Source organism: Phaenicophaeus curvirostris, chromosome 28 (genome assembly GCF_032191515.1).
Source record: "Phaenicophaeus curvirostris isolate KB17595 chromosome 28, BPBGC_Pcur_1.0, whole genome shotgun sequence".
Classification (NCBI taxonomy): Eukaryota; Metazoa; Chordata; class Aves; order Cuculiformes; family Cuculidae; genus Phaenicophaeus; species Phaenicophaeus curvirostris.
In genome coordinates this window covers 2,991,748-3,001,389 of record NC_091419.1, presented here as the reverse complement: position 1 = coordinate 3,001,389, position 9,642 = coordinate 2,991,748, and the positions used below count along the sequence as shown (strand labels likewise).

General features: G+C 52.7%; 1 protein-coding gene across 1 annotated transcript; it reads left to right on the top strand.

Moving 5' to 3' along the window:
- Positions 1 to 1,532: 1,532 nt before the first annotated feature.
- On the top strand, positions 1,533 to 4,673 carry UQCR11 (ubiquinol-cytochrome c reductase, complex III subunit XI). Its single transcript, XM_069878257.1, has 3 exons — positions 1,533 to 1,597; positions 2,672 to 2,806; positions 4,438 to 4,673. Exons 1-2 carry the CDS (start codon positions 1,548 to 1,550, stop codon positions 2,790 to 2,792), a joined length of 171 nt encoding a protein of 56 aa, XP_069734358.1. The 5' UTR covers positions 1,533 to 1,547; the 3' UTR covers positions 2,793 to 2,806; positions 4,438 to 4,673.
- Positions 4,674 to 9,642: the final 4,969 nt, after the last annotated feature.

The following is a 9,642-nucleotide window of genomic DNA, read 5'->3' as shown; positions in this document are numbered from 1 at the left end:
GGGCCCTGTGCTGAAAAAAATCTGTCTCGAAACTCCCTCTGCTGTTGGAATAGAGTCATAAACTCGTGAAATTATGGAATGGTTTGGGTTGGAAGGGACCTCAAAGCCCATCCAGTTCCACAGCCTGCCATGGGCAGGGACACCTCCCACTGGATCAGGGGCTCCAAGCCCCATCCAACCTGGCCTTGAACCCCTCCAGGGATGGGGCAGCCACCACTGCTCTGGGCAACCTGGGCCAGGGCCTCCCCACCCCCACAGCAAAACATTTCTTCCTAAAATCTCATCCCAATTTCCCCTCTTGCAGCTCAAAACCATTCCCCCTCATCCTATCCCTGCACTCCCCAGCCAAGAGCCCCTCCCCAGCTTTCCTGGAGCCCCTTTCAGTGCTGAAAGCTGCTCTAAGGTCTCCCTAGAGCCTTCTCTTCTCCAGGCTGAACAACCCCAACTCTCTCAGCCTGGCCTCGTACAGGAGGTGCTCCAGCCTTTGGACTATCTCCGTGGCCTTCTCTGGGCTCACTCCAACAGCTCCATGTCCTTCCTATGCTGAGGATTCCAAAACCGGACACAGGGCTCCAGGTGGAGTCTCACCAGAGCGGAGCAGAGGGGCAGAATCCCCTCCCTCCCTGCCTCCCCCACTGCTCTGGGTGCAGCCCAGGACACGGTTGGTTTCTGGGCTGCGAGCCCACATTGCCGGCTCCTGTTGAGCGTTTCATCCCTCCAGCACCCCAAGTCTTTTTCCTCAGGGCTGCTCCCAATCCGTTCTCTGCACAGAACAGATTTGTGCTTGGGATTGCTCTGAGAAGGAGTCTTGTGTCCAGTTCTGGAATCCCCAACATAAGGAGGATGTGGAGCTGTTGGAGCCGAGTTCAGAGGAGGTCATGGAGATGATCTGAGGGCTGGAGAACCTCCTGTACTGGACAGCCTGAGAGAGTTGGGGTTGCTCAACCTGGAGAAGAGAAAGCTCCAGGGAAACCTTAGAGCAGCTTCCAGGGCTGCAAGGGGCTGCAGGAAAGCTGGGGAGGGGCTTTTTACAAGGGCAGAGAGTGATAGGAGGAGGGGGAAAGGCTTTAAATTGGAAGGGGAAAGAATTAGATAGGACGTTAGGAAGAAATTCTTCATGATGAGGGTGGTGAGGCCACGGCTGAGGTTGCCCAGAGCAGGGGTGGCTGCCCCATCCCTGGAGGTGTTCAAGGCCAGGTTGGATGGGCCTTGGAGCCCCTGATCCCGTGGGAGGTGTCCCTGCCCATGGCAGGGGTGGGGCTGGATGTTCTTTGAGATCCCTTCCAACCCAAACCATCCCACGCCCCCATGAGAAGCAGCACGAGGTCAGTGTGGGCACAGCCCCCCCCACTCTTGTCCCCCTAGTGGAGGGGGAGGAAGCCAGAGGGCGGGGTTGCCATAGCGAAGCTTTTCGCTCAGGCAGCGCCGCGGGCAGCCCCGCACACACCACTCCCCCTCCCCCCGCCCTGAGGCTCGCAGCGCGGGGTCCTTCCTCGCTCCCGGCGCTCCCGGCGCCTGCGCCGCGCGGGTGACTTTGAGGGTTCGCGATGCTGAACAAGCTGCTGGGGCCGCGCTACGTCCAGCTCCTCCAGAACTGGTGAGGCTCGGGCCGCGGCTGCTCGTCCTCCTCTTTGCTCCCTCACCGTGTGGCTCGGGGGCGCAGGGCAGGGCCGGAGCCCCAGGGCCGGGCCGAGCGGCCTGTCCGGTGCCCCGGCGCCCCCCGCCGTGTGTTTGTCCTGTCTGTGTCTGTCTGTCTGTCTGTCTTGTGTCTGATCCCATGTGCCCATTTGCGAGTGTGTCTGTGTGCGTGTGACTGTTGGTCTGTCTGGCAAAATGCCCTGCCCTTCAGCGCGTCCCTAGGCCATGGCAGCAGATCCCTGGGTGTCCCCGGGCCGTGGCTGCGTGTTCCCGGGTGTCCCCGGGCCGTGGCTGCGTGTTCCCGGGTGTCCCCGGGCCGTGGCTGCGTGTTCCCGGGTGTCCCCGGGCCGTGGCTGCGTGTTCCCGGGTGTCCCCGGGCCGTGGCTGCGTGTTCCCGGGTGTTCCCGGGTGTCCCCGGGCCGTGGCTGCGTGTTCCCGGGTGTCCCCGGGCCGTGGCTGCGTGTTCCCGGGTGTTCCCGGGTGTCCCCGGGCCGTGCGTGCGTGTTCCCGAGTGTCCCCGGGCTGTGCGTGCGTGTTCCCGAGTGTCCCCAGGCTGTGGCTGCACGTCCCTGGGTGTCCCACGGCCGTGACTCTGCATTACCCGGTGTCCCTGGGCTGTGGCTGCATGTTCCCAAGTGTCCCCAGGTGTCCCAGGGCCGTGACTCTGCATTCCCAAGTGTCCCCGGGCCGTAGCTGCGTGTTCCTGAGTGTTCCTGGGCCACAGACCCCCGTCCCCATGCCATCAGGTGTTACTTCGCAGAGTTCTGTGTGGGAGAAGGAAGTCACCTGTGGGCAGGAAAAGGATTCTTCTTCACTTGATAATCTGCCTTTTAATAAAAGTGTATCAGCCTTTTCCTATACAGGATTTCAACGTCCTGGGGACTGACGTTTCTCTGCGTATGTGAGGTTCTTCCAAGACTTCTACCAGCCTTTGTTCCTGATGGAAACAACTTTCCCAGGGACCTTAGTGATGAGCGATTGCCAGTGGAGAATTCACATTGTTTACCTGGATGCGTGTGTGTCTCTCCTGCAGGACTCCCACCCTCGTTACCTGGGGTGCTGTGGGTGGCACTAGTTTGATATGGATCACAGACTGGAAGCTGGTCCTTCAGTACGTCCCCTACATCAGTGGCAAGTTTAAAACTGAAGAGTAAGCTTCCTTCTGAAGGTAACTTTGGTTTGTGCACCTCGTCTCGAGCAAGAAGACTGCAGTCATGGGTCTCTTGGGGTGTCCTGTTTGTCCAGGGCACAATCCTATCATTGGGCCAAACCAGAGCCATTCAACTTGGTTGTTTAAGGGTTTGTTCTATGTATTATGGGGCTTCACAAGAATGAAATACTGATAAAAATATGCTTTTCAAATGGTTATTTTGCAAGCAGTGGGTTTTTTCACAGTGTGCCGTGGTTCTTGAGAAGCCAGTGTTCTGTAGTGATTTGGAAAGTTTTGACATCTAATCCTGGGCAGAATGGCTTTGAGTTCAAGACTTGTTTTGTTGCTGGGCAAATCCAGACTCCTTTCTGTTCCTTGTAACTGTTATTAAGAGTAAGTGGAGTGTTCTGGTTACTGCATGCCACAAATTCATTGGAAAATTTGCTTTCTCAAGTGGTTTTTATCCTTCTTTCACGGCACGTGAAAGGTTCTGTTCTGGATCTGTAGGACATACCAGCCACGCAGCCAGAGCAACAGTCAGACAATGCCTCCTATTGGGCTCTAAATGCATCTGTTAGTGTAGGCAGGCTTAGAACTTATTCTTTGCCATGGACAGGAGGGCGATAAGAAGGTTTTTCCATGTGTTGGAGGATGCTGATGGAAAAAGGTCCAGAGGAAACTCTCTGGATCTCAGTATTTGTTTATTCAGTCAGAATAACAATTACATTTAGATGTTGCTAAATAAAGGACGCTTGCCTTCAAGCTACACAGTGTTTTGTAGGGATATCAGTGAATCTGGAAGTCACAGAGCAAATCCATAGTGCTCTTGTAAGTCTTTTTCCAGAGATGCTTAGAATCATAGAATAGTTTGAGTTGGAAGGGACCTTAAAGGTCATCCAGTTCCAACCCCCCTGCCATGGGCAGGGACACCTCCCACTGGATCAGGCTGCCCAAGGTCCATCCATCCTGGCCTTGAACCCCTCTGGGGATGGGGCAGCATCCCTGGGCAGCCTGTTCCAGCTCCTCACCACCCTCATTGTGAAGAAATTCTTCCTTATCATTAGTCTAAATCTGCCCCTCTCCAGTTTATCCCCATTGCCCCTCATCCTATCACCACAAGCCTTTGTGAACAACCCCTCCCCAGCTTTCTTGTAGCCCTTTCAGGTACTGGAAGGTCGCTATAAGATCTCCTTGGAGCCAACTTGTTGTTGCTTAAATACTTCACTATCTTCCCCCTTTTCAAAATACATATTGCACAGATCCTTGGTGTAACCAAAGGATAGAAGAACATTTCGAGGGAGTCAGCTGCACTTGCAGCATCTCAGGTGGGTGTTTGGGACAAGCAGTGGAAAAGCTCGAGTCATGTAGAAGTGTTTAAGTTGCCTCACGAGAGCTTTCTTTAGCAGGAACATGGATTCAGTCCTGAGACCGCAGTGTGCACCTTCTGTTTTGAGCATAAATCATCTGAAGAGAGCCTGTTCCTCTCCTGGAACAGAGAAAGAGGGTGTTTGTGCTGGCTTGGGATCCCTGGGTTTTCACAGACCCACGTGCTTGTGCTCTGCTGTGCCCATGACCGATGCTCATGGCCTTTAAACTCCACAGCACTTTGCTGGAAGCACTGCTTAATGACTGCTTTTTCTTTATCGTAGGGAACTGAGTGCTGGATAGAGGGGTTTGGAGCCATCCGTCCGCTGAGAGCCTGAACTTGGAATGCCCAGGACTGATCCTGTCGTGGTGTCCCTCCCTATCCCATGAACTGCTTGGTTGTGAACAAATGAACTTCACTGACCGACTTGCCTCTTCCTCTGCTCACCATCACAGTTGATCTTGTCCTCATGGGAGGAATTTATAAACCCGATGTACAAAATAAACCCAGTGAATGATGTCTTTTGGGTTTTTGTGCTACCTTCTCGGTCCATGTCCTCTGGGCCAGGTTGGGGTTGTGTTTCTAGCTTGTTCGGGAGTGTGTCCAAAGAAAGGCCTGGCACCCGTGTGCCTCTTCTCCTGTTCAGGTTCCTCGGACATGAGCCTCTTGTTTGTCCCCAGGTGGCTGCTGCTCATCACTCCCCATCCTGCTGGAGCTCCTGACGTGATCACAGGATCACACAGAGTCATTTGGGCTGGAAGGGACCTCAAAGCCCATCCAGTTCTAACCCCAGGGACACCTTCCACTGGGTCAGGTTGCTCAAAGCCTCATCCAACCTGGCCTTGAACACCTCTTCCAGCAATGGAGCATCCACGAATTAGTGAGGTGTGGATTTTCAGGAGCTCATTCCTAAATCAGTAGCAGCTGTGGGCTGTTTTGTGCAGTTAACCTTTCAGGGCCAGTATAGCAGGGTTTCATGGTAATGACAATTCCTGGCATTTAGTTTAAAGCAAGGGTTTCTTTCTGCTTACCATCAGTCCATGGACTCCTTAAACCGTCGGATCGGGCACCCTCTCTTTTAACGCAGCGCATGCTGTTGGACACAGACTGGCTTTTCCTGCTTCAGCAAGGAGCTCAGGGAAGGCAGCCTGCAAACCTAGGAGGCCTCCTGTGTCCCTAGGTGAAAACCAGAGGTTTAGGGAGCTGCTCCCATCTAGATGTGGGCTTTGAGCAGGAAGAGAATACTTCATATCTGTCAACAGAAACTGGTGATGAAAGAGCCTGCTACCACTGCCCTTTCGTAGAACCTTGGAATGGTTGGGGTCAGAAGGGACCTTAAAGGTCATCCAGTTCCAAACCCCTTGCCATGGGCAGGGACACCTCCCGCTAGACTAGGCTGCTCAAGGCCCCATCCACCCTGGCCTTTAGATGAAGGAGCTTTTAGCTGTTGGGAAAAGGAACTGCAAGGATTATTCTTGGTCTTTTCTCTGCTACTGAGCCCCAGCAGATGACTCTGACCTGAGGGGGAAATGATCATCCCTCTCCATAAATGCTGCATTTTGCAAACAAGCTCATCCATGTGTGAGCACCAGATTGCTGGTTTCTCCCTGTTTAGTGCCATGTTTCACCTTGTTAAATTTTTGGCTGTCATGAAAGGTTCTAATCTCTTCAGGGAAAAAATCTCAGTGGTGGTAGCTGTGCTGCTCTGGTGTCACCAGGTCTGAGGGCTTCCAAGTGGTGGTGCTATGCAAAAATGTTGTAAACCTGCTGGAACGTTGGCAATATGCAGAATGTCTCAAATACTTCTCTAAGGGAATGATTGCTTTAGCATCACTTTGTCAGCATCACGGATAACCAATTGAATGGGCTGGGAATATAATTTTTGCCTGCAAAACTCTCTGTGAATCATAGAATCACCAGGTTGGAAAAGACCTCTTGGGTAACTGAGTCCAACCATTCCCATCAATCACTAAACCATGTCCCTGAGCACCTCGTCCACCCATCTTTTAAACAGCTCAAGGAATGGTGACTTAACCACCACCCTGGGCAGCCTCTGCCAGGGCCCAGTGACTCTTTCTGTGAAAAATTTTTCCTGATACCCAGTCTGAACCTCCCCTGGCGGAGCTTGAGGCCATTCCCTCTCATCCTGTCCCCTGTCACTTGGGAGAAGAGCCCAGCTCCCTCCTCTCCACAATCTCCTTTCAGGTAGTTGGAGAGAGCAATGAGGTCTCCCCTCAGCCTCCTCTTCAAGCTAAACAACCCCAGCTCTCTCAGCTGCTCCTCATAAGACATGTTCCCCAGCTCCTTCACCAGCTTTGTTGCTCTTCTCTGGACTCGCTCCAGAGCCTCAACATCCTTCTTGTGCTGCCCTGCAAGGTCCAGTGGGACGGTCCAGAAGCTTACGGCATAGTCCTCAGTAGTGCTGTTCCCTCAGCCCTCCCTGTTCCAGCAGCGCTCCAGAGCCCCGGCTGACTCCCAAAGGCCAAAGCCACCATGCCTTGAAATGCCAAGACTGCAGGTTTGACAACAGCAGCCCCGTGCGAGGTTCAGGGATGTGGATACAGATGCATTTTTATCCCAAGCCTGCCTGGAGAATGGACGTTCTATCAGGCACGTCACCAGGACACGCTCAGACCAGAAAAGTTGGGAATCTGCTCTCACTTACCAATTCAACACGTCAAGACAGGACGGGCGCAATCGCTGCTGCTGACTGCAGAAATGACCCAGTTTGGGCTTGTTCCCATGGGCGGCTGAGCCTCCGCTCTCATAGCTGAGGGAGCTTTGCCTGCAGCCCTGAGCTGAGGCTCCGTTTGGTGCCTGCTCCCCTGAGCACACTGGGCTCCCCAGGTCCTCACCAGCAGGGTGAGTGTCCTTCAGCACAGCCCCAGTGACAGTGCCGTCAGAGTGGCAGATGTTTCAGGGTGGAAAACATTCAAAACCCCGACTGCCTGCACAGGCACGCACTGCAAGGAATGTGTGGGCTTCGGATTCGTTCGCCCTTCGGCGATTGTTTAGCTGCTTGTGTTTTCTTCAGCCTTTCAAACGATGGCTCTGTCTCCAATTAACCATAGGATTAGTGTATAACTAATTTAATTTCTAGTATTTCTCCTTCCACAAGAGCAAGCACACTTCAGAAACACCCTAGGAGAAATGTCTTCTGCTTTCTTGGGTAAATTCATTTAAAATTCACATAAGTACTGTTTGAGTGTCAGGAGTATCTTTCTAATGTTTACTGTCCTAGCACCGCCTCTTTTCTAACAGTTAATTGTTTTTTCAGAACAAGCTAACCAAGCGTCACATACATTGTATGAACAAATTGGTTAAAAGGCAGCGACCCAGCAGAGGAGGAGAAGCTTCTCCTTCTGAACCTGGAGTGTTCCTCTTGAAGGGCAGAGAGGTAGCCCAGCCTGTGGAGCTCTGGATCTATGGAATCAAGAAGCACCTTCAGCTCTGAACTAATGCCTTCACTCCAAAGCTGCATCTAAGGAAAGGAAGGCTTATGTTCCTGCTGCCTCTTCGGATTGTTTCACCCTGCTGGTACCTCCACTTCCATCGTGGAAGGTGTAAGTTGAGGTGGGACACCAGAACTATCCCAGCACGGTCAGTCTGCTGCTTTCAGCCTTTCTCCTGTGGTCACGCCTGGGCCAGGCTCGGGTTCTGCAGGGGTCAGGGAGCTGGCTTCTCCCAGCAAATCCCACTCTGAAACAACTGCCTCTTTTGGGTCCGGAATGTTCAGTTGTGGAGCAGAAAGCTTGCAGTTAGCATTATCTTCAGGGCTAAATGGAAGGGGGTTTCCATCAGGATATCCTGTTGCTTGCTTCCACAGCTGACAAGAACGGATTTGGGTGATTTTGGGTTTATCTGTGAATCCAAAAGAGCACCGGGTCTCTGGCAGCTGAACACACTTCTAGCTGGTGGCAGTGCCTGCAAATGCCTCCCTCTTTGTTCCTTGGCAGTGTTCCCAAAGGAACACTGGGATATTTTCCCCTTGTGCTCCAGAGATAGTTTCTACCCAAACATTTCATGCAGTCCTGGGAGCGTGAATATCTTCCCTTTTGCAAGCTGTGGCTGCAGCAGCTGTCAATGCAGATGGATTTTCTTACATGAACGAGGTCCAAGGAATGTCACAAAGGTCACCCTCTCCATCCCCACTCCACAGTTGGATCCACTCACCAGCTTCTCCAGTTTATTCCTTAAAAATGCCATTGAGGGAGGTTTCACTATTCTCCTCTGGTCTATTTCTGTGCTTCACTCCTCAGTTTACATGCTTGGAAAACAGAAATTCTCGCCCCTCACACACTACAAGACCAGTTAACTCTTTCCCTTTGACCTATTTCATTCTACCTGGAGCCCTGCGTTCAGTTCTGGAGTCCTCAGCACAGGAAGGCCATGGAGCTGTTGGAGGTTGACCAGAGAGGGGCATGGAGATGATGCAAGGACTGGAGCACATCGTGTTTAAGGACAGGCTGACAGAGTTGGGGTTGTTCAGCCTGGAGAAGAGAAAGTTGTGGGGAGACCTTAGAGCAGCTTCCAGCTTCCAGTCCTGAAAAGGGCTCCAGGAAAGAGACCTCAAAGCCCATCTAGTTCCACCCCATGCCAGGGGCAGGGACACCGCCCACTGGATCAGGTGCTCCAAGCCCCATCCAACCTGGCCTTGAACCCCTCCAGGAACAGGGCAGCTACCACTTCTCTGGGCAACCCCACCCTCACAGCAAAATATTTCTTCCTAAGATCTCACCTCATTCTCCACTGTTGCAGCTGAAAACCATTGCCCCTCATCCTCTCCCTGCTCTCCTTGATCAAGAGCCACCCCTCCCCAGCTTTCCTGGAGCCCCTTTCAGTACTGGAAGCTGCTATAACATATCAGTGTGGAAGGACCTTCTTCTGCATGGTTTGGTCTTGCTACTTGCTCTTTCCCTTTGATGGCCTTCATTCTATTTCGTAGAATCATGGAATGGTTGGGCTTGGAAGGGACCTCAAAGCCCATCCAGTTCCACCCCCCGCCATGGGCAGGGACACCTCCCACTGGATCAGGGGCTCCAAGCCCCATCCAACCTGGCCTTCAACATCTCCAGGGAGTCATAGAATCATAGAATCATAGAATCATAGAATCGCTATATTGGAAAAGACCTTTGAGATGGTCAAGTCCAGCCGAGATGGGGCAGCCACGACTTGTCGAGGCAACCTGATTCCTTTACCGCGCTACTCTTCCCACTATCTCCTCCAGAGCAGACTTCTCTCTTTCCCTCTTCCCTCTTTCCCTCTTTTTCTTTGTTTTTTGGTCTTTATGGATCCCTTTTTAGACACTGGAGAATGGAGCTGTGGAAGGTGGAAACCCCAGGGAGAGCCCAGCTGGACAAAGCCTCCTGGTGCCCTCAGGCACCCTGAGGTGCAGCAGAAAGCTTAAAAGATCCCTGTTTTTCCAAGAACAGATTTGATTTCTAGAGTTGCAGTCTTAGAGCTGAACTCAAGAGAGGGGGAGAGGATC

Bases quoted from the DNA above. Each gene is read 5' to 3' on its own strand.
- UQCR11 (XM_069878257.1), top strand. From the start codon at position 1,548: ATGCTGAACAAGCTGCTGGGGCCGCGCTACGTCCAGCTCCTCCAGAAC. The intron at 1,598-2,671 runs GTGAGGCTCGGG...TCTCTCCTGCAG, and splicing joins GTCCAGCTCCTCCAGAACTG to GACTCCCACCCTCGTTACCT.